The sequence below is a fragment of the Syngnathus leptorhynchus genome, chromosome 4, assembly GCF_054491065.1.
Source record: "Syngnathus leptorhynchus isolate UIUO chromosome 4, UIUO_Slep, whole genome shotgun sequence".
Lineage (NCBI taxonomy): Eukaryota > Metazoa > Chordata > Actinopteri > Syngnathiformes > Syngnathidae > Syngnathus > Syngnathus leptorhynchus.
In genome coordinates, this window is record NC_141198.1 from 14813259 (window position 1) to 14836915 (window position 23657).

Genomic DNA, 23657 nt, shown 5'->3' on the forward strand with positions numbered 1-23657 from the left:
TTTTTTTTTGCAGTGGAAATTCTATATTTTTTTCTTTGGATTTTTTTTGTGTAAATACATGTGTAAAAGGCAAATTTGACAATTAAAATAGCAGTCAAAATCTATTTATCAATTGATTATTTGCATACTTTTCCTGTAATTTATCAGCTTCAATCTGCTCCCTGCAATAATGTTGAAGGATGTTTTTGCCTGGAAATAAATTTTTGGATTTTGGCAAAACTACGAACGACCTCGCAGTGGTCCGCAAACTTTCCATCTGATGACTTGTTTGTCCTGCCAACCCTCATTTGCCAGGTCAGCGACTGTGTGCGTGTGTGTGTGCGTGCATGTGTGTGTGTGTATTAGCAGCATAGAGGACGGCCAATATCAACAGTGCAGGAGGCCACCCCCTCAAAAATCACACTGATCCAAAGTCAGTTTGACATGCGAGCAATTTTCTTTCTTTCTTTCTGTCAAAAAAACCGCAGGGAGGTCTACTTTTAAGAAAGCACATTTGATTTGGAACAAAAGAGTGAAATAACGGGCGTCAAATCATTTCATGGAAATAAACGCTAAGCGTCATTTTCTCCAGGCCTCACTCAATAATTCAGTCTCGTCTCTGTCTGTGTGTGTCTGCTCTTCTGAGTTTGGCGTCAAAGATCAAATCAAGTCAGTTACGCTCGTTTCAAGAACAAAAACAAATGTATTGTGGACGATCGACGCAATATGCCGTGTCACATGCCGAGTGAAGTTAAGCAGAATATGTTAGCATGCTAGTATTTAGTATTAGCATCCCATCCACGGGTTCATTAAAATGATTTCAAACAATAGTTCAGTTATATCTAAATAATGATTGAAATAAACCAATGTTTTTCTAATGAATATATGAATGTGTGTGTAGAAAGGTTCTAATAAGAAAAATGAAATCTTCATCGAGAGCTGAAAAAGTCCTCTTGGTCTTTCACTCAGGTCAGATGAGGAAAAATCAACTCTTGAACTTAAATGAAAAGGAGGTGAAGGTTTAACAAAACTCGTTCTCCAAGAAGCGGATGCATTTGAGTAGCGTTTAGTTTTGGTGAAAAAAAAACGGGTGAGCGGCCAATCGAAGGCAACCGTTTCGAAAAAAAATGTCCCCAATATGAAGAAACTGCGATTTCAACAAATATGACAATTTGATCCGTCTGTGGGCTGCTTATGGATGACGCGAATATTTATTTAAAAGGCAAGAACATGTTGATTTCATCTCATTTCTTCAGACGCTCGAGTGTTTGGCGGTCATCCAAACGACATCAAGCTTTCTTTTTTTGTTTTCCCCGAGAGCTCATTACAACTCCTTCAATAGGTTCCCTTTGCTATTCTTGCACGTGTGGAGCAAAGGTTGGATTACCCGTGTGTTGTTGCCAGATAGGCTTGGATTACACGTGGGGGAGAGAGACACACAGCGAGGAACTGGAGGTGTGATTCAGGTGATACGCACACACACAGGAAGCGGAGATGTGAGGTGCGAGTGAAAGAATGACAAGATGAGGTCGGTCGGCGGAGGACAGCCGAGTTGCGGTCAAGGCCCAAGCTTCGGAGAGGCCGCCATCTTGCTTACTGCCTAATTGCATCTTTGCTGTTAATTACACTCGGAAACCATCAGGATACTTCACGCTGGTTTGGTTAGCTAGCTAGTCAGTTAGCTTGTTGTTTACTATTTTGAGAAGTCATCGATTGACTTGCTTGATTTTGTGAAGAATTTTAAAAAAGACCCTTCACAAAAAACTTTCTGGCTCTATATTAACTTTCGAACATATTTCATACATTGATGCCCAAAGCCTCCGAGACGTCTTCAAAATAAAAATTGGGATTGGCAGGACAATCTTTTTTTTTTTTTTTGTTATTATTATTTTTTTGGTCTCTCTGTATTGATTGTAAAAGGTGGGGCGCTTTGTTACCATGGCAACCTTGCATCCTCGCACCACCCCGCTTCGTTTAAAGGCACACACGTGTATTTTTAACAGCCGTTATGTGAGCGTATGTGCTGACTACTGTAAAATCCAAGTGGCACCCCATCTTTCACACACACGCACACACATGCACGCAGTTCTGCGTAAGCACTGACTGTCCTGCTAATGAAGTTTAATGAGCACAAAGCCAGACCTGTGCTTTTTTTTTTTTTTTTTTTTGGTGAAGCAGAGATGCTCACCTGCCTTCTTCCACTTATTTACAAGCCAGTGCAGCAAAGACACGCTAGTGATTTCCCCTGTAACTTGCCTGAAAAATTGTCGAGAAGATGCCATCCATGCTGTGCTCAAGACCGCTGGGAACTGGTGTCCTATGACTTATTGGAGCTCAGCGTTTTACGGCGAATCATCAAATTTTGCCGCTTTCCCCAGGATAACCCTTTTCTTTTTTTTTTTGCCGTGGTGTGTCTGTTTGGTCTATGTGGTTGAAAATAATTTTGAGGGGAAAAAAAACTTTCAAAGTTTGTCTTTCAGGGACCCTTGCCAGTGGCCAAAATGACTCAAAGATGAAGATTTTGCAACAGCTTTTCCAAAATCTCCCAAGGTGGAGTTTGTCTTTGTAAGAACTTTGAAAAAAAAAATAGTGAAATAGTTGTACAGATTTCCTATACGGTTTGGGAGGTCATGACTTTTGTCGGTCTACTCTTGCTTGCTCATGCCTGCCTAGCAAATTTCCAGCAATTATCTTAAACAAGCTCTGGCAGCGGAATTTTCCAACTCAGGATAACTTATATCAATGTGCCTTCGTGTGAGACTTTATACAACAACAAAACACCACAGTGCTGGTTTCCATTTTTTTTTTTTTTTTTAAATGTATTCATTTTTTTTTGTTTTCATAAAAGACAAATGGCATCACATCATGGTATCTCTTTAGGGACTCGCTGACTCTGACGCTAATTAACGCTCCCGCCGTGGTTGAACGCATCCATCAACATCGGCGCTGCCTGCCGTCACGTCTCGGCCATTTTTGAGGGATTAGTCGTACGTGAGCGTGCGCTCTCACGCACACACAGAATCACACGCTTGCATAGTCATAGTTGTGTGTCAATACAAATTAGCGATTGTGATTTTTATTTTTTTTATTTTTTCCAAATCCATAGTGTCAGACGTGCACGCAAATGCCGCTTATTTAATATTTGATGGAGGGTTGAATTTTAATTGGGTCCCTTGTATTAATTCTGCCTAGCAACAAGTGACGGTGAATGAACGTTGTTGTTGAACAGTTGATATTTCCAGAGTCTCCTTCCATTTAAAGAAGTTGATCTGAACTCCATCACACATCCAACTTTTTTTTTTCCTCACTCTGTCAATCAGCAGACTAATTATAAGTGCGTCCCGTCATTTCTGTTTAGTCGCCGCGACGCTTGAAGGGAGGCAAACAAATCACAACACGCCATGGCTAATGTGATGTGTTAGATCACACCTCATGTGTTAAGATCACCCTTGGGTCACGGATGTCATTGTGATCTCTTTTTTTTTTTTCCCCCCAGGCTAAATTTAAAATCTTTAAATCAATGTTGCAGATTTTTTTTTAAAGGTTAGGATTGATCGAGTATGATTGGTGTTGTCGGAGCAAATGTCAACCAGTCAATGCCATGTCCTCTGTATTCTTTAGCAAATACACTACCCAAAAGGACATGATTAGCAATGTGAAGCAAATAGAGTTCCCTGCTTAGATGGGCTGCGTGTTCCAATTCAACAGATCCGTTTCAATCAAGTGGATGTATGTTTCAAAAAGATGTAAGACTTGCAAAAAAAAATTGAAGGGATCAGTATTGCTTACTAAATGATGGTTTGTTAACCAAATGAGGGCGTATTGCAAAGAAGACGCAAAGACGACCTTTTCTGCTTAGACGGGATGCATGTTTGGGGTCGCTTGTCAAAGCGGAATGGAACAGAATCGCCTGCTAGGTCATGATTTGTCAATCAAACAAGTCAAATAGACATGCTTAGCTAAGATGGCATTTTAAATGACGTTTAGACGGGCTGTATTGAATCTACGTTATCGCTGTAATGGGACACGATTGTCTTCCGCGGCGTGATTTGTCAATGGAATGGACGGATTGGGCTCAGTAGACGCTAAGGCGACATTTTATGTCATTTAGACGGGCTGCGCTTTAATGCACCTTACTGCTACCTACAAGTGGGACAGTATTGCCCGTGTAATTTTGATCAATCAAATGAGGCAAACTGACGTGTTTGAGCAAAGGAGATGAGAACATGGCATTTGACGTAACAACCGCGTTTAAAGCGCATTAGCGTTAAATGTTATGGTATGTCACAATTTGTCAATCTAATGAACATGTTTTGCCAAGCAGATATTTAAAATCTTGTTTGTACTTGGACAGGCTGCATTTAATGTGCATCGTCGCCTCTTTTAAGTCCAAAGTGGAACAGTACGTCTCGTTTTGTCCATCAAACTGACAAAAAAAAAAAAAAGTCTCATGAAGCCATGTCCGAAAAAGATAGGAAGTCTGCACTTTGTTGTGGCTTGTGATGGCATGGACGGTCGTCATCACTTCTTTCTCTGCTCGGCTGGATTCCCGTTACTCCATACAGTCTGTCCAGGCTGAGAGTCCTTTTTTTTTTTATTTATTATTTTTTTTTTTTTACAAGCAACTTTTACAACTTGGCTCTCACCAGTGGAAATGAACGCTGGGTGTTCTTTTTTTTTTTTTTTTTTGTGGTGCTTCCATGTGATTCACAGCCAGCCAGCCAGGCGATCTCGGGCCTGACCCACTCTGCTCAGCTTGAGAGGTTCTCTCTCGAGCTGCTGCGTCGGCTGTCGTGTTTGCTGAGCCTGAGACACTGTTGGCTCGATTTATTACACACACACCCCCCCCCCACCCAAACCCGGGGCCCAAATCACGTCGCCAGAGCATCTCACTGAACACGTTTCCAAAAATCAGCCTGGCTGATGTTGCAGCGTGACATTTTGAGAAGCATGTCTGTCACATGTACACGCACCAAAAAAAAAAAAAAAAAAAAGCCAGTGCGTCAACATTTGTTGACGAATTGTAAGGCGTGGCTATCGGTGCCTGCCTTATTAAACCCAAGCAAAGTTGCGACAATCCCGTAAAAACAAAAAATAGTCAATCAAAGCGCAATGTTCTCCATTCATCTGCGCTTTTGGACATTTGGTCGTCGTGATGGCCGGCGTGATGTCTGATGACACCTCGCGCACATTAAAGCGCTCCCGGGCCACACCGCCAAGCTGTTTGTGTGTGTGTGTGTGTGTGTGTGTGTGTGTGTGTGTGTGTGTGTGTGTGTGTGTGTGTGTGTGTGTGTGTGTGTGTGTGTGTGTGTGTGTGTGTGTGTGTGTGTGTGTGTGTGTGGCTCGTCGCACCGTGTCTGGGGAAATGTGAGCGCACTGACCCACTGACAGGCGCATCAATCAACAACTGGAGTGTGAACACAGCAGGTAGAGCAACATGAACGACTCGGCTCGGACATGTTCTCTTTGTTTTTGAGCCGAAATGGAACTTATCCAGGATATGTTCGTTTTCTTAAAGGGGGGGGAGGGAAGACACGTTCTTCCCGTCTGACAGAGAGAACTTGATTTCACACATCCCTCGGAGGGCACTGCTTCCCTACACGTATCCTTATTTTGATTTGAAAATGTTCAAATCAGATTGAGAAATTAAAAACAGTCGCTGTCTCGGATTGGCGTGGACCTTTCATTTTGAATTCAAAGGCATGGCGCAGAGAAGAGTGTTTTTAACAAGGTTTAATTCAGCACTTTGTAATGCCGGCATAGCTAGCTGGCTAGCTAGAAGTAGGTGTCGGGTGCGGTCCTGCCACGCGAATGTCAGCTCTCACTTTCAGCAGCCTCAGGTTTGCACAGGCCAACGTTTAGTTTCCTCTTTTGACGCTTTGCCATCTTGCACGTGAGTCGAGAGCATAAAGAGCGGAAGGGAGATGGCCAAAATAACCCCCCTGATAAATGTCGGGCTCGGAAATAGAAAGTCCATCCTTCTCTCCGTCGCTCTATGATCGTTTTTCCTTTCCTCTCACGTGGAACGGCTGAGCCGCCGCCGCCACCGTGGTGGTTGGAGGTTTTGCAGACGGCGTGCCATCTGCGTGATCAATGGCCGTCATTCTTCCAAAGAACATTGGGCCACGATGGATCTTTTCATCATTGGGCTTTGTGAGTGCAGCGCAAACTCTCATTTTCTCGGCCAAGGTGATGCTTTTGCGTTTGGGCTGCGTCACTCTTCTCGCTCTAGTAGGCCACGTTTTAGCACCAAAAGGGGGCGGGGGGGGGGGGGGGGACGTTTATACCCCTTAGCTGGACAGTATCATTCGACTATTTTGCTGAATCCGCCACAACATACTAACCAAACACTTTAATTCAAAGGAACCGTCAATACAATAATCTTCGTAAGAATTTTTTTGGGGGGGGTGTTATATTGGGTTTTTACTGAAGTTAGCACCAAATCCCAACCAAGCGTCTGAATTGAAGTCAATGTAGATCAAAGACTGATAAAAATGTTGTTAAATGGATCTCATTAGATAGATAGGGAGAGTGTAGCAAGGTTGTTTGTACGTGCACGTGTGTAAAATTGGACAGGAACACAACCAGATGTACAGATACGACAAGGCCCATCTGCCATTCTTCTCCACCCTCCCCAACACGCACACACAAATGTCCGTTCTGTTCCATTTTCCAACGATACACACACACACACACACACACACACAAAAGCACCCGATAGTGAGAGGAAGCAGAAAGTGATACTCGATGCCGTGTTGGTTAAATATTGACGCTTGGTTCTTTTACATTAGGCAAACACAAGCGAGCCTCAGGGGATGTATGTTTGGTTCTTACACACACGCGACCCTTGTGAGAATAAAGCAGTTCAGATAACTGATGGATGGATGGATGGATGGATAGTACTGGAAAAAAAAACAGAAGGAATATGATATCTATTGATTTTATTTCTTGTCTTTGCATGTCAACAATCAAAAGCCACCATCTGTCACTGTCCTTGCGCTCCATTTTTGTCCCCTGTTTTTCATGGGTGGGTGGGTGAGGGGTGGCTTTTTTGGTGTGCTGGTTTGGCTGGCAATTACGCGCAATGCAGCAGACGCCATCTTGTGCATCCAAACCAAGCATCCACCTGAGGGAAGGGACATTCAGGGTGATTCTTCTACTCTGGTTCAGATTCAAAAAAACTTTCTTCATCTAATAGGATAATAAATAAAAAAAAAAAAAAAAAAGATGAATTGAACTGTGTGTCCTTGCGACACAAAACTGGATGCTGCTAGACAGCCAGCGAACCAAGATGGAAAAATCCGCTCTCGGTCATGAAGTTTCCCATCCATCCAAAATCCAGCAACGCAAAAAGAAAACGTGTCGACATGTAGACACAGAATCCTTTCATTTGTTTGCTTTAGTGCTGATTAGAGTTGGAGAATGATGCCACGTTTGTTGTTTGGGTTATTTGTGTGCGTGTGTGTGTGAGACGTGAACAAACAAGGTTCAATTATGAAATGAAGTCAAACATCGAAAAACAAAAGAAAGAAAATTGAAGCGCAAAGAACCCGTTACAAAATGTGAGTAGCCGATTGTTTCAAAATGCCCCGAAATACGGACACATTTCCGCACTGGAGGATTCAAACTGCTAACACATATGTACACTCGCACGCACACACACACACACACACACACACACACACACACACACACACACACACACACACACACACACACACACACACACACACACACACACTGTAAATGTGTGTGCGTGCTTCCTTTGCAATGTGCCAGTGTAGCGGGGTGTGAAAATATAATGAGGGTGGGACAGCGCGGCGCTGTCTGGGGCGAGCCATTCCAACGCAACACACACATGCACACAAATAATAATAATAATAATATAATAGCAGTGATACCTCAGAGCGGCGTGGGGTGGTTGCACGGGCTTGAATGGTGCGGGGGGGGGGGGCGTTGTATTGACAGCGAGAAAGCATCAGATGAGAAACAGGCCGGGAGAAGATTCTAATGTTTTTTTATGACATCCAGCGCCTCGGAATACAAATGACACTCAAGGAGTCTGTCTGGTATACGTGCTTCAAATTTGGGAACAACTCGACAAAAAACTCCAGGACAGTTTTGGCCTCGAAGGACCCCCGAGATGGCCAAAAAGACCTATGGATGGCCGCTTTGGACCAAAATAGCACACGTGTTTTGAGGCATGGCTTTTTGTATTTTTTTTTTGTGGCCTTCCTCATGTTCGACACGCCTACCAGGTTTCATGATACTAAGTGAAACAGACTTCTGGGACTGGATTTTTTTTTTTTTTTTTGTCCCTGCCAGGCCCCTGGAGTTGACCAAAAACCCCTGATAAGAAATTCCTGTACATTTCCTAACTTCTTGAGGCTTTTTGTCTGTCTGCCTTATGACAAAGAGTACTTGCAAATTTCCCGTTACTGTAATCAAACGGAAATTGAAACTAAAAGGGCTGTTTCAAAACAATGAAGTTTTCCCAATCCTGGCTTCAATTTGCCGGCAACCCAAACCATCCGCGTAATATCCAAGTTTGTCTTTGAAGGACTCCGGGACACAGCCAGCATCACCCAAAAACGGCTGCTTCAAATCCAAACCTTGGGAAGTGTAACCACGAGTGTGTACGTGCGTGTGCACGCTGGTGTGTGCGTGTGTGTCGGCGGCAATTTTATGAAGCATATGTCATACTCCCGTGCAGGGAATGAGAGCAGCTGACACACACACACACGCTGGCTTCGCCGTGACCCTTGGATAGGAGCATTAGCGCCGCACGCATGAGCTAACGCAAGCTAGCTCCGACAATCCCAACATTTTCACAAGCGCTGGCATTGAATGACTTTGTTTATTTTTTGGGGGATTTTTGAGTGCATAGAGGAGCAGATTGGTGTCACCTAAACGCGTGGCGCTCTGCCTGATGTCACAGCTTTGCAAGCTGGCGTTAAGAGCCGTCATTGGCTCCAGCACAGCTCCGGCCATGACCCGCTGCCGCTGCGATACGTGCGCGGATGACTTGAATGGCCAACGGCTACAACAGCTTTCTCCATCGAGAATATCTGTGAATGGATGTATTCAAGGATAATTTTATGGATGCGTGAATTAAATTCAATAATCACTGATTCTGGGTTCGTTTAGACCAATTAAGATATCAAGTCCGGGAATTCACCTTCTACCAAAATGACCGACTTCCTTTTGTTGGCGTTTAGCTTTTCTTTTGTTCTGTTGTTTTCTTCCCAATTTGACGTTGATTGGTATAGAGAACTTTTTGTCATTGTTTTTATGAAAACAATTTTTTTTGCCATCCAAACCAAACGCTAATAATATGGTTGGAGACAAATGGTGATCGTTTTGAAAATGATTCAGAAGTTACGGTAAATAATTCTCCACAGCGTATTGTTTCATACACGAAAGGGTGTTTGAAATGTATTTTAAGATCAAAAAAATAAAATAGAGTGAGCGTCATAGAAGCAAATGTGAATTATTTGTCATTTTTTTTGAGACACTGTTGGTCCTTGTGTCAAATAACCACCTGAGCTCAAAAATACAAAGCAGCAGTGTCTGCCATAAACGAGTTCAATGTCATCGAGCAGGAATGAACCGCAGCATGGAATACACACGCCCATTTTAATGAGGATAGTCAAGGAAAGAACCAAAGTTGCTCTCCTGGCGGAACGCCGTCACCTTGTCTTCTTTTGATAAGAAATAGGCCAGAAAAAGCCGCAGTAATCCTCCCTCGCAACCTCCCTGAATTGTATCGTAAATACTGCTGGAATTGGATCATAAAGTGCACGGGAATATATTGTGCGGGAGCACTGTGTGTCATTTTGGCTGCACGCTGCTGTAAATCCTTTTGGAATTGGGCATGGAAAAAGCCACGCGTCAGAGTTAGCGCCCTGCGCCCGAGTTAGCGCCCCGCGCCAGAGCTAGTGCACCGCGCCAGACCTAGCGCCCCGTGCCAGAGTTAGTACCCCACGCCAGAGTTAGCGCCCCACACCAGAGTTAGCGCCCCACGCCAGAGTTAGCGCCCCACGCCAGAGTTCGCGCCCCACGCCAGAGTTAGCGCTCCGTTAGCGTTAGTGCCTTGCCCGCCGCCGCCCACATCCGATACGCTTGTGACCAAATGTCAAGAGTTCCCCGGAAATGTGTGGCTAAATGGCGCAATATATGCCAAGTCATGTATTATTCCACGGCAAGCGTAAACAAGACAAACTATGACAATTTTAGCCAACGCTGCATTAAAATTGTATGTTTCTTGTCTTTGCTCCCCAGTCAACACCACGAGACGGGTTCTGGGAATCTGACGTTTTTGCATTATACTGACAATAACCAAACAAAAAGGGGCCAAGACATACTGTAGCAGAGCCGTTGAAGTTATTTCCAAGAAGCTCAAATTAGCTACAATGGTTAGTACAGCTACGTTTGTTAGCACAGTGTTTGAAACAAAAATGGCTGACTTCCTGTGTCTGTTCAGACATTGGGTTATGGAACCGCTGAAGTCTGGTATGACCACCAAAACTTCAGCATTTGCATATTGAAAGACCTTTTTGGAAGAGTGTCTGGCTACTCATGAAAGCCATCCCGACAAGATTTTAAATCGAGAAATACTATTTAGGTGCAATTTGTCCTTGTGAAGATGACCCCCCCCTCCGCCAGATCACTGACCTAATTTGCTTCTTCTTTCAGTATGTGGCGGTCACTCCGGATCAGCCGGTCCCGGTCAGGCAACACCGGACTCTGCCCAGCCTCATTTCTCGGCCTCGCTGTCGACTTACCTGCCGGTGCGGTGCCAGCTGAGCGGCGTCGATCAGGCCTTCTTCCTGCGCGACGCCAACCGGGACGCCATGCGCAACGGGAGCCTGACGTCGCGCACCGAGCCCTTCCTACTCCATCGGCTGGATGCGGGCGTGGCGGCGCCGCACGCCCTGCCCTCCGTGGCGTGCGGCTACGGCAACCTGAGCGCCGAGCAGCAGATCCCTGTGGAGTTGCTGCAGGGGCCGCTGGCCAGTCCGCTGCCCGCCGCCAGCCACGTCACCCTCAACTGGAAGGTGAAGGGCCACGTGGTAGTGCCAAAAGTGGGGTCCACCCAACCTTGGATACAGGTATTGCTTTTCATACGTGGACAGTTTGAGGGCTTTGAGCCCCTAAAGCCTTTTTTTTTTTGCTTAGTAATGGGACTTTTTGTAGGTATGTCACTCATGAGTAGACCCACCAAAAATGTCTCCAGAAGCTATGTCTGGAAAGAAGCAGCCATTTTGGTTTTGCAGTGTCCATTTTACATTGCATTTTTAGAAATTTGGTACGCAATCATGACCTACAAAAATGAAGACGCTACGCCTGATAAGTATGTATACCCACAAAAAAGTCTAAAGAATCCATGTCATTACTACCATTTTTCCATTTTGGGGTCATCCTACTCATATCCAAGAGTTCCTCAAATCAGTTTTCCCGATTATTGCCAAATTTGAAACGTGTATACAAGACACTTGGCTAACAAGACATCACACTGATATTCTTCGTCAACTTTCAGATCAGGTTACAATGTCTGTGATGTTTTCAAATATGTTTCTCCATTTGCGTTTCAGGTTCTTTTTTACTTGGTGGGTCGCCGTTGGGACGAGCCCGACCCGCCTCCTCCGGGCCTCCTCCCGTGCGTCCGAGCCTTGGCGGTGCGGGACCCCAGCGAGGCGGCCCCTTCTGCCGGCTGCCGGCTGCTGGGGCCTTTGGGCATCTGCGTGGTCCGCTTGGAAATCCCCCCCGCCTGGTTCATACCCTTGCAGGCCAGACGACGACCGGCGGAAGGGGCACTGCCCTCTCTGGATGTGTACTACTCCATTATACCAGTGGAGGGAGCCGGACTGGAATGTCCTTCTATGGTGAATGAACCGTGGAAGAGTCCGAATGTGAACACTGGGCCTCTCGGAGTTCTGAGCCCGTGGAGCCCCCTGGTGGAAGGAGGACTTCAGGACATGCAGAAAGCCGGCTCAGTGAGCATGAGCGTGGGCCCGGTGGCACCCAAAGGAGAGATGCTGACTCTGGACCACAATGTGGACGTCCTAGTGCCCCCCAGCCCCGTCCGGCTGGGGAAGACGGTGGCGTTCGCTGTCTACATGAAGACAGAGTCGCATGCTGAGCAGTTCGTCCTAAGGTAGGGTTGCAAGGCCTCCATTCTGTATGTTAATATCACTTCTTTCATTAGGAACATGGATTTTTGTAGACATGGCTGTCATAAGTAAACCCACAAAAATGTTATGCGCAAAAGTGACAGGAGCTGCCCATTTGCTTTGAAGCGGCCATTATCAAAATCTGTAAGCACTTTTGAATTGTTTGAAAAGTCAGCCCTCACACTTTTACTCACCAACATGAAATGTCGTGGCTATATCTATCATGAGTAGACCCACAAAAAAGTCAGGCAGACAAAAAAACACAGAATTTTGGTTTTAAGTGGCCATTTTCTGATTATTTTGGCAGTTTTCTGTGGTACTTCAAATTTTCGGCCAGGTTTCCTTCGCAACATCAATGCAATGATACAGGAAGTCCACCATTTTGGTTGGAAATGCTTTTTTCATTTAGGTTATTTCGTCAGTTTCAAGGGTCCTTCAAAGGGTCATTCACATCAACCTGAGGAAGGAATGCAAATCCTCCATCTCTGCTAGCTTTTTTTTCCCCCCTCCTGTTGTTTTGACTTCGTTCCTTGACTCCCCCATCCACCTTTTTTCTGTCATCGCTCAACGCTGCCGCCGCCTCCTGAGCTTGATGGCTGTCACCTTTGTGTACTCAGCCTCTTTTCAGGAGCCAGCAATGCAAATAACACGCTCATGAATATGCATGGGGCATGCCTGGAGAGCGGCAAAACAGAAAAGAAGACGTAGGCGAGGGAGACGTTAACAGAGGAACGTTTACGATAAGAACAGGACAATGTAAACATTTTAAAAGGCATCTCAAACAGCGCAAAGCCGCCAAGCGGTGTGGCGGTTGGTTTCGGTTTGTCGACCAATCAGTGGGCAGCGCTCGGACCCAAGCCACAGTGTCGACAAGAAAACTACTGTGACCAACATTGGTGTGTGTGTGTGTGTGTGTGTGTGTCTACATATGTATAAATGAATCGCCTGGCATGCACATGCCGCGAATCGGCTTTTCTGTTTTTGTGCACGTAAACTCACCTTGCGAAAGGGTGCAGCTTTGTAAAAGAAAAAAAAAAAAAAAGAGCAGCCTCACATGGAGGCTTTGGAAAATTGGTTGTTAGGTGTGCTTTTGAGGGCTCGACGCGCGCTTCCCGCCCGTCATTATCCCGAAAAACAAATGTGTTCTGGCTTGGCCGGCTGAAAATAATCCACTCCCGCACTCCTGGCGGCGTTTACGTCTGCCTGGTGTTCATCTCGGCCGCTCTCGATGTGACAAATGACATGTGTGCAAACAAACAACCTAAGAGCATTTCCATAACAATGGACTGATGCGGTACTTTTTTTTTTTTGCATAATTTTAGTGGTTCCTCATCTAAAAGGTTCTGCTTGGGTCATGGGAGGTCAATGTCATTATCCAAGGGGAATCAGTACTTTTTATATGGGCTGATCTCAAAGACATGCAAAAATACATAATGTATGATTTGAAAATACCCCAAAAATACAATAAGTATTGAAAATACAGAAAAAAATAAACAAATATTGACAAAATGCAAACAATTGCAAAAATGTGCAATGTACAAATGTATACAATTAAATGTACAATATGGTGAAATAAATAGAGCAAATAAAGAACAGATTAGTTTGCAAACAACAATAATTCAGATATTGTTTTTAAAAATACAAAAAGAATTGCAGGACCAAAAAACCCAGCTATAAAAACAACAAATACAGTTAAACATATACAGAAAACATGAATGCAATGTTTACCAGGGGAAAATTCACAGAGAAATTTTAAAGTATATAATATAAGCAAAATATTTGGAAAGAATGTGAAAATTGACAAAAAAAAATGGAGAAAATAAATGAAAACTGATATTTGTAAATAAGTGTCAATTTCCTGCTTTTTGGGGGCCAAAAGCAATTTTTTATGGTAATTAATAACTTATCTAATAATATCTTATTTGTTGCAGCTTAAAACATTATAATCTCCTCTCCTCATTTTCCAATTTGCTGCACTTTTGCCTCGTTTTCATTTCGTCACTTTTGAGTTGTAAACCTCAGCGCAAATGCTCACCTTGGCTTAGCCTCGGCTTGGTTTTTTTTGTGCCTTAACACCAGACGCTTGGCCGCAGTCTCCACTTTGCCCTCAGTCTCCTCTTGGATCAGACCGAGGGGCCTCACGATGTCGTCCTTGCGAGCCAGCCTCGGCATCTGGCCCGGCGGTGGCTTTCCTTGCGCCGGTGCTTTTGGCACTTCCCTCAGAATTCTGCTCGGGCTCCACAAGTAGATAATCGGACATGCTAGAAACGCAGTCAGACATGTTATCAAGCTTAAGTGGAGCCCAGCGTTTGTGCACACATGCTTGTGTGCATGTGTGTGTGTGCGTCTGTGTGTGCCCTAATCAGGCCTAAGTGTGCTCCATCACAGCGATAGTGATGTGATTATGCTAAACTGCTGAGGAGATGGAGTAGCACGCCGGAGTCGGCCTGGAACCTGGCCATGGATTGGCCATGAGAGACACACAACTAAGAAAAAAACAAACAAAAAAACCCACATCTCAGATTGTTGTTTGTATCACTTTTTATGATAACACATGCAAACAGTCTTACTTGTAATAATATACCAATGGTCTATCCAGATTTTTTTTAAATAAACAGGAAAATAAATAAGATAAAAATAGAACAATTTTTCAAAGCATATAAAAAAATCAAGACAATATAGAAGATACTGTTACATGAATTTGTATCGCAAAATATGTAGCATTACCCCACAAAAATGAAAATATTCAAAAGACAAAAATGTACATGCAGAAAATGCAGCACAACACTGAAAATCATTTTTAGTACAGAAGAAAAATCAGGAAATGCATAACATAACGGTAATATAAATACAATGTAAATAGATAGTGAAAAATCTAATTCAGATAGAAAGAAATACACAAACTTTTGAAAACAACACAGAACATACAGAAAACACATGATTTTTTTTGTGCGAGTCTAGTTCAGACTTGCTTGCTTTATCTTTTTATTCTACGCGTATACACGTGCATTTGTGAGCACTGGGAGGTGTACAGTTTAGACATTTTTTTTTTTTCTTTCCTCCGGATCAGAGAAGAGATGAACTTGCGAGGAAGCGGCTGAGTCCTCCGGTGGCCACTTTGGCATTTATTTGTCCAAAGCCACCCCCAGCCATTGATTTGACTCACTCAATCCATCAATACTCACTTTTCTGCCTGAGCCTGCATATACACCAGATAGTAGAGAACACTTTTTCCACATATTGTCTTTTTGATCTGGTTACCAAAATTTTTTTTTTCGATAAGAAACAGACTTTGGCGACTGTATTTTTACAATGTTTGTTTTGGCGGTAATCCTGAAAGTCGCCGCTTTGAACCAAAATGGCTGTCTCTCTTTGGGTGTCAGCTTCCTGAGAAATGTTCATGTGTTCTTCTCATTATAGACATGTCGCTGAGTGAAAATGGGTCTGGGGGCTGAATTTTGCAACTTAAATGTTAAAATCTTCCACCGTGCTCCACCCACATAACTCAATTGCTCAATTGTTGTCCATGCGTCTGTTATACACTGGTGGAAATATGAAAACACCCCGAAAAAATCCATGTTTATTTTTTCCTTCATCTGTTTAACTGCTCATGTTTCCAACATATCGGTGTTGTAAGAAAGATGGAGCCGAAGCCTCGAGTTGTTTGTCAGGGAGGTGGGGGGGGGGGGGTTGGGTCGTGGCTCCCTGTTGTGCCGAGCAAGCGGGGAGATGCACAAAGAGAGAAAATGATTTGGTGAATTGCGTTTTACTCCCCCCCCCGTCTCTGCCGTGAATTAAAGCGGAAAGAAGGCCATTGTGAGGAAATGGAACGGAAAGAAAAGAGCAAAAAAAAAACACGTGGACGCCCGCGAGAAGATAAAGGCGCTACTTATAGAAACGTGGCTGATGGAGATGAGCAAAAGCCGCAAGCAGTTTTTTTTACATCCTGGAGGGGACGCTTTGTGCATGGGCTCCATTCAAGCATCACGACACAAAATGTAAAGTCCTCTTGATATCGTAAACACTATCGGAATCACATTCAACCGGTTCAAGGTGTCCCCTGTCGACCGCCCGACTTCTGGGTTGGGTTCCAGCGCGAAGATCAAGAAAATAATAATAATAATAATAATAATAAAATGAAGCAACTTAGAAGGAAGTAGATCCATCAACACAATTGATAATGGAACCGCAAGCAACTAATTGCTTAAGTATTACTTCCCATTCCCGTTTGGCTTGGTGAAGCAGCATGTGGCTCATCGTCAGTGCTTTGAAATTCCGTTCAACCTGTTCAGGACATACGGTTACATCTCGGTGAGGTTACTTCAGTTTGTGTGTCGCTGGCAGCTACAGCAAAGGAAAAACATTTGGAAATGGCGCCACGCTTTTGAACAAACTTCCATTCATCCGCTTTGGGCCTTTGTGGCGCTTTCAAGAGGACTTTAATCGGCGGGGGAATTAAAGGCGAGCCGAGGTCCAAACAGCTTGCATCACCCTGCTATGCTCGCTCGCTGTCTTTTTTTTTTCTTTTTTTTTTGACCCCAGAACGAAAAACGGGCAAAACGGAGGCACCCATGTGACAGTGACAGATAAAATAAAAATAAAAAAGGCAGATTAAAAAAAAAAAAAATTGTGTGGGTTCGATTCCACCTCCGGCCCTCCCTGTGTGGAGTTTGTATGTTCTCCTGGTGTGGATAGCTAGTAGATTTTTAGTTAAATAAATAAATAAATAAATAAATAAATGAATGAATAAGATTTTACAAAGATTTTTTGGGGGGAAATATCTAAAAGTCCCTTAAGTGTGTTTCCTCGCTCCTAGGGTAACTTTGAGGTAAGTGCGGAGTAAAAGCACACACACACACACACACACACACACACACACACACACACACATGCAAAGAGTAAAGAGACTTCAAGCAGCCGCAGAGTTCCTGACGCCCCCAAAAAAAGGACGTGAGCACAGAGGCGTGCCTGTGTCTAAATGGAGCGCTCCTCTGTCGTGCAACAAGCAGCCAGGCGCGTACACAATCAAAAGCGGCCATGCATTTGCATTTCAAGCGCAACCCAAACAAGCACGAGCGCTTTCCAAAAGTAAAAAAGCAACCACCGGTGGAGGCCTCGTGCGACGCAGCGGAGCGGCGCGACCAATCGACTGCAAGCTGTCCAGTGCCGCTCCCGCCTGAAGTCAAACTTGACATAAAACGTATTTGAAGCAGCCGCTCGTCTCGCCGATGTGACCTAGCGAGCGACCACCTCGATTCCCGCCGCCGGCTGGTTCGTTAAAGCTAATTAACCGCGCTAATATGCCCATTAGGCCGGCGAGGACATCAGCTCGGCTGTTATGACGGACTAATGGACCCAGACGACAAAAAGAAAAAAAAAATGCTGTTGAGCTTTGCGTTTCTTCCGCCTGCTTTTGTTTTCGGTCCTTTTATCGGATGTCACCGATCGAAATCAACAGAGCGGTCAATGATAATAATATTCCACATAGTGCGGTAATTGTACTAGGCTAATCTGCTACTATCGATAATCCAACATGCCAAATGATATTGCATCGGTGATTTCTTCGTTTTGCCAAATCGAACTAGTGTTCTTTCGTTTTTAGCAAAATCTAGCTTCGGAATCCTCACTCTTTTGCGGGCGTACCTAACAAAGCGCGTAAAATGGCGGCGGCGTGCTAAAATCAAGGCGATGTGAAAAAACATGGAACGATGATGTCGGCGGGGGAAGATGACAACTCTGCGCTGGATGCGCCGATGCTACGGCGTTTTGTTTTAGTGAACACGTGTTTACAGGCGTGAAGCACGAGCGCCTTCCCCTGCCGTGCTAATCTTAGATTCACGCGTCAAGTCCTTTCACGCCGTCTATGTCGTCTTTTGTGTTGTAAGAACATGGCTGGTGGCTATTGTCCGCTTCTATAGGCGCCACTAAGCTCATTTATCCTCATCTGTATTTTGCTTCTTGCATTCTTTGATTCCCTGACACCCCCACCACTACCACCACCCCTCCCTCGTATTAGCTTGATTAGGGAATGCGGCTAATTCATTAAAGTTAAGTTTACTATTGTCTTGTGGTTAGCAGGAAGCGGAACATGATCTGGATACCTTACGCACGCACACACACATGCACACACAAATAAAAATCATCATGGTATGTATTTGTCGTGTTGACGTCGAGCATCATGTGCTCAAGCGTACTCTCGCAGCTTGCCAACTTTTGGCCTCGTCGCACTCCAAACAGGAGCAGGTTATTTCCTGCCAATCGTCTTCTGGCCCAGCAGGGTCACGCTGTTGTTGCCGCTGCTCAGCGTCAGCAAGATGTTCACTTTTGGCCCCCCCGAGATGACAAAAAGGAGGCTTGATCTCGTTGTACAGCTGCGTGTGTTACAGAGTGTCTATGTGCGTGTGTGAGCTATTAGTCAGAGATTAGAGCAGCAGCAGAAGAAGAAGAATGTGGTAATGAGTCCTCCAGTGGAGAACGATAAGAGGCAGGCCACATTAATAAGACGTCCGGCATGGCGGGACGCCGCACTGGACGACATCGCATCTCGACAAACGGAAAGATTGGATCACGTCATATGAGAGAGAGGCTTGTCTTCCTGGTTTATAAGCACATATAGCACATGTTAGCTTAGCTCACAGCCTCAGCATGATACAACAGAGTCTCGGCTTGAATGCAACTCATCGTTTCCTCTCCCGTCCTCAGTCTCCTCATGGGTAAAACAAATTGGGCTCTCGGATATTCAATTCTCATCTTCGGATGCATGCTAATGCTATCTTAGCCTGTCATCCACAGTCTCTACTTTAGTGCATTACTCTGGCTCACGGCTGCCCTTTCTCAGGAGCTGCCCATAATCTCATTTTTGGTCAAATGCGGAAGACTCCATAGCTTGATTTTTCTTGCCATATTTAGTTCCCAAGTTACCTTACGGATGTAGTAGTAAACTCCATACTCATCATCTTGCTTTACCGTTCAGCGCTGCCCTGAATCTCTTCTTTGGTCAAATTCAGGAGACCTTCGTTGTCCCCTCCAATGTTGTTCAACGACTTGTTCTGGCATATGCTATCAGCACTGTGGTAAGCCAAGAACTTCTCCATGCCGCCCTTAGTCTCCTCTTGGATAAAACTCAAGAGCAAGTCATACATTGAAACAATGGAGGACCTTTATATTTTTTTGGGAGGAGCATGTTTTTTTTTCAACACAAGCTAATGTTGGTTTACCTTGCTAGCAGCAGTGATATACTCCACCGTCTCCATTTTTCTGTTCCTTTCTGCTGTTAAGTCTCCGCACAGATAAAACTCAGGTTAGCCTCATGCTCCCCTGTTACTGTTTTCCGCGTGTCTCATTGCTACAATCAACACGGGTTGATTTGTTTTATTTTGTTTGTTTATGGGTTTTTATGGGGGGGGGGGGGGGGGGGGGGGCAGTCGAGACAAGTGACGTGTGTTCTCGGCCCAGAAGGAAAGCCTGCTACAAGCTCAGTGTGAGAGGGGTTATCTGGATTCGTTGAGAAGACAGCATCAGGAAAGTCAAATCTTTGTCAGCCTGTCAGATTGAGCGGCGTCAGGTTCAGGAAACATTTGTGTGGCACTTACATAAGAGCAGCACAGCGGGAGGAAGCCAGAGCTACGGGGGAAGAAGATGAAGACGAGAGGGACTCGGAGGGAAAGAAGGAGGCGCGAGCGGGATGAGAGCAGCGAGTAGGTGTATGTTGAAAGGATTCCGGGGGAGCTCTGAGAGGACGCCAAGTGCACCTTCCAGGAGGAGACGACTCCAAAGTCTGGAGATGGAGCAGTTTGCCTCAAGTGCACAGTCTTTCCGTTATGATCTCAAACTTGCTATGGAACAATGAACGCGATGGTGCTTTGGAAACACGGCCGGTAAATTCCAGCAGATCTGAACCAGGTCGAAATGTCAACTCAGCTCAATCGTCAAAACGGTCCCCGTTTCGCTGAAAAATAGGCCGACTAGGAACTTTTGAGAATTACATCTTATTTAGTAGTCTCTGGGTTGGAAGTAGGATTTATCATCATCGTTAGGACTAGTGTCTGAATTAGGCTTGCGTTTGAAATTAAGGCCAGGCGGTTGGACTTGAGGTTAAGTTTTCAATCTTATAGTTCCGGTTAGGGTTATAATTTGGAGTCAGAATCGGATGACGCTTGAGTTGAGATTTGGGCTTCGGATGACGCTTGAGTTGAGATTTGGGCTCTTACTCATTTAGCTTTTTGAATCCATTAAACCAACAAACTGCACCGTTGACCCGTTTAGCATTTAACTTTCCCAACAACGACATATGCTTAAATAATAGTCATAGAAGGATGAAAACGCTAGCGTAGCAACACGACGGCTGTTATCACGGCAAAGCACCTGGACAAGGGAGGTAGTGACGGACAGACGGCGGGAGGTGGAACAGACCTGTCCGTCAAAGACAATCGCCAGCGCGCAGAGTGAACAGCAGTCAGTCAATTTGTTTATCCGCCAGCCGCTCGGGCATGTGGGAAAGGTCACCGCCGCCGCCGTCGGCGCCATCCATTCGTCTGACTGTCACTCGCCGCCCTCTTGGCGACCTCACTCAAGATGGCTTCTTTTTGCCTCCAAAAAGTCCTGAGTCTGGGCACACCCGATGAAACTTGTTTCAAATGCGTTTCATGATCACTCAAGCCGATGTTGTTGACCTTCAGACCTTGCCTCGTGGCGCACTGGGTAGCACGTCCGCCTCACAGTTCGGAGGGTGCGGGTTCCATTCCACCTCCGGCCCTTCCTGTGTGGAGTTTGCATGTTCTCCCCGTGTCCGCGTGGGTTTTCTGCGGGCACTCTGGTTTCCTCCCACATCCCAAAAACATGCTTGGTAGGTCGATTGAGCACTCCAAAATTATCCCTAGGTGTGAGTGCGAGTGCGAATGGTTGTTCGTCTCTGTGTGCCCTGCGATTGGCTGGCAACCGGTTCAGGGTGTCCCCTGCCTACTGCCCGATGATGGCTGGGATAGGCTCCAGCACGCCTGCGACCCCCGTGGGGACAAAGCGATATAGAAAATGGATGGATGGATGGATGGATGGATGGATGGATGGATGGATGGATGGATGGATGGATGGATGGATGGATGGATGGACGGACGTGTGTCACCCTCACAATGCTGCTGTTAGCTTCACTATTGTTGTCCTCCTGCCCTCAGTTTCCTTTTGGATTAAACTCAGGAGAGCCTCAATCTCATCTGTTTTGCATTTTCTTTCTTTTAGTTTTCCAACAAATGCAAATTTTGAATTTATCGTGTTTGCTGCAGTATTCCATTTTGCTAACCTCGGTCTCCTTCTTGATCAGAGACCCTCATTCGTAATTTTTGTTTTCATCCATCACATTTCACATTGTCTGCTGTAGTCTCCTCTCGGCTGAAAAGTTCTAATGTCTCACCAGCTTCTTCATTTGTTTTTGTCCAAATGTCTCGTTCTGACATGGGTTGTCAGTATTCTGCTCCACAGTCTCAGTATTGCTGTAGCTCTCCTGCCCTCAATCTCCTACTGGATAAACTCTTGCCAAGTGTTGTTTTTTTGTTTTTTTTAGTGTATCTCTCTAGCCCACGTTTTCAGTAGCTGCGTTTTTAAACATCCCAGTCTCTGCTTTGTTGAAATGTTCCATTTCCTTACCACCCTCATTCTCTTCTTGGATAAATCGGAGGAGAGCCTCAGACTCTCATCGTGTTGTTGTTGTCTTTTAGATAGTGTAATGGCCTGCTCAACGTTTTCTTACCCAGCTCACTACACTTTTTTTTTTGCCATTTTCTTGTCCTTCTGCCCTCAGTACCAACGTGGATAAAAAAAATAAAATCAAATGGTTCTCCTCTTTTGTGTTTGTCATTTCCATTGTTATCCCACGCAGAGATAAGATACGTTTTCAATGGTGTTCTCACTTGCCTTGATGCCTTTCTCTTTGCATGGCAACGGGGACGTGTTATTTGAATTCTCGATGTCTTGCAGTCTTTTCAAGTACGCCACTTAGGCACGTGTTGTATGCGTGTGTGTGAAGAGCACCGTTGTCGCCAGCTGCCAAGCGACGTGTGCGAACGCATAAGCAAGTTTGAAGTGTTGTTGAAGAACAGCCAGGGCATGAGAGCCTTGCGAGAAGTATTTATTTTTTAATTTTAGATGACAGTAATGGAACCCCGATGCGCCGCATTTTTCCCACGGCAGGCGACCGACTGTTTTAACCTTTGCGCCGTGCTTTCGATTGGCGCGGAGAGCAACTCACAAAGACACGTGCTTTTACCTTTTTTTTTGGAGAGAGCTCCTGGCATGAGACAAGAGCATGAACTGCAACCACAGCAGCCCTTTTTTTTTTTTTTTTTTTTTTAATTAACCACTCATGTTATTTAAAATTAAGCACAGGCAGGATTTTCAAAAAAAAAAACTCCTTGTCATGTTCCAGCGAATCAGAATACAAAATATGTTGGAAATGATAGCCTGGAAGTTTACAAAACACCAAAAAGGCCAGTTCAAAGCAAGATGGCAGATGGATGACCTTTGTCTGTTGGTCTTACCGCCTTCCCCTGACCACATGCAATAAAAAAAATAAAAAAAATAAATTAATACAAAGCACATCATTAGAGCATTGACGGCGGACTTTACTTTTTCACAACGAAAGCCTTTAAAGTGAGCAAAACATTTATAGGAAATATTAAAAGAGCTCTCTCTCGCTCTGTGTGTGTGTGTGTGTGTGTGTGTGTGTGTGTGTACACATTACTGCAGCAAGTTGATTAACAGCTTCAAGAGCCAGTTTTTTTTTTTTTTTTTTGTCCGTCAAAGCAAACGTGCTTTGTCCCACTAATGAGTCCTTTTTGAAAAGTATTCATTCACTATATTAGAGCGATGTTGAATGTTCTTCATCTCCATTTCTTCTTATAGGAAATAATGTGAGCTGAAGGAGGAGGAGGCGTGCGTGCCTGGGTGCCTGTGCGTGTGATGTATTTGGCAAGACTTGAATCAACAAGCGCATAAAAATAACAACAACAAGAAGAGGAAGAATAATGATGACGTTGTTTTGCTTTGTCTTATGTCTCGAATCCAAATCAACTCCAAAGTCCGTGGAGGCGTTTCGTCTCTGCCAACGCACGCACACTTGACGCACGCACGCCGTACCACGTCCAGGCAAAAAATGTTTGAAGCAGATATGCAAAGACACCTTAACATGCAGTTGTTTTAAAAATGAAATGCTGATTTGAAACCCTGCGCTGTTAGCATTTGTTGAGCATTAGTATCGATCAGCGTTTGTGACTTTTGTGGCTGTGTGCAGGGTTTGGTTCCAGTCGGGCATCAGCTTCCTGGCGGTGAAGCCCAGCGACCTGGTGGCCTGGGAGATCAAACAGGAAATGGCGCCCGGCGGAGGCTCACTGGCCGTCATGTGCCAGAGGAAATCGTTTGCCACCGCCACTGCCAGGTAGAAGACGCGCACCGCCCACTATTTTCTACCCCATTATCGTCAAATGTCGGAGAAGCGCTTTTCAGCTTCCACAACCA

At 44.8% G+C, this 23657-nt stretch overlaps 1 protein-coding gene across 4 annotated transcripts in view; it reads left to right on the forward strand.

The window, feature by feature from the left end:
• Window positions 1–23657, forward strand: part of LOC147058342 (transmembrane protein 132C) — a 74943-nt gene that overhangs the window by 18166 nt on the left and 33120 nt on the right. For all 4 annotated transcript variants that reach the window (XR_015065895.1, XM_085910405.1, XM_085910406.1 and 1 more), the window contains 3 exons: window positions 10675–11090; window positions 11574–12136; window positions 23434–23577. Coding sequence is in view for 3 of the 4 variants with exons in the window: in XM_085910405.1 (XP_085766531.1) it covers window positions 10675–11090; window positions 11574–12136; window positions 23434–23577 (1123 nt within the window). In the remaining variant the exon portion in view is untranslated. The remainder of the gene's footprint in view (window positions 1–10674; window positions 11091–11573; window positions 12137–23433; window positions 23578–23657) is intronic.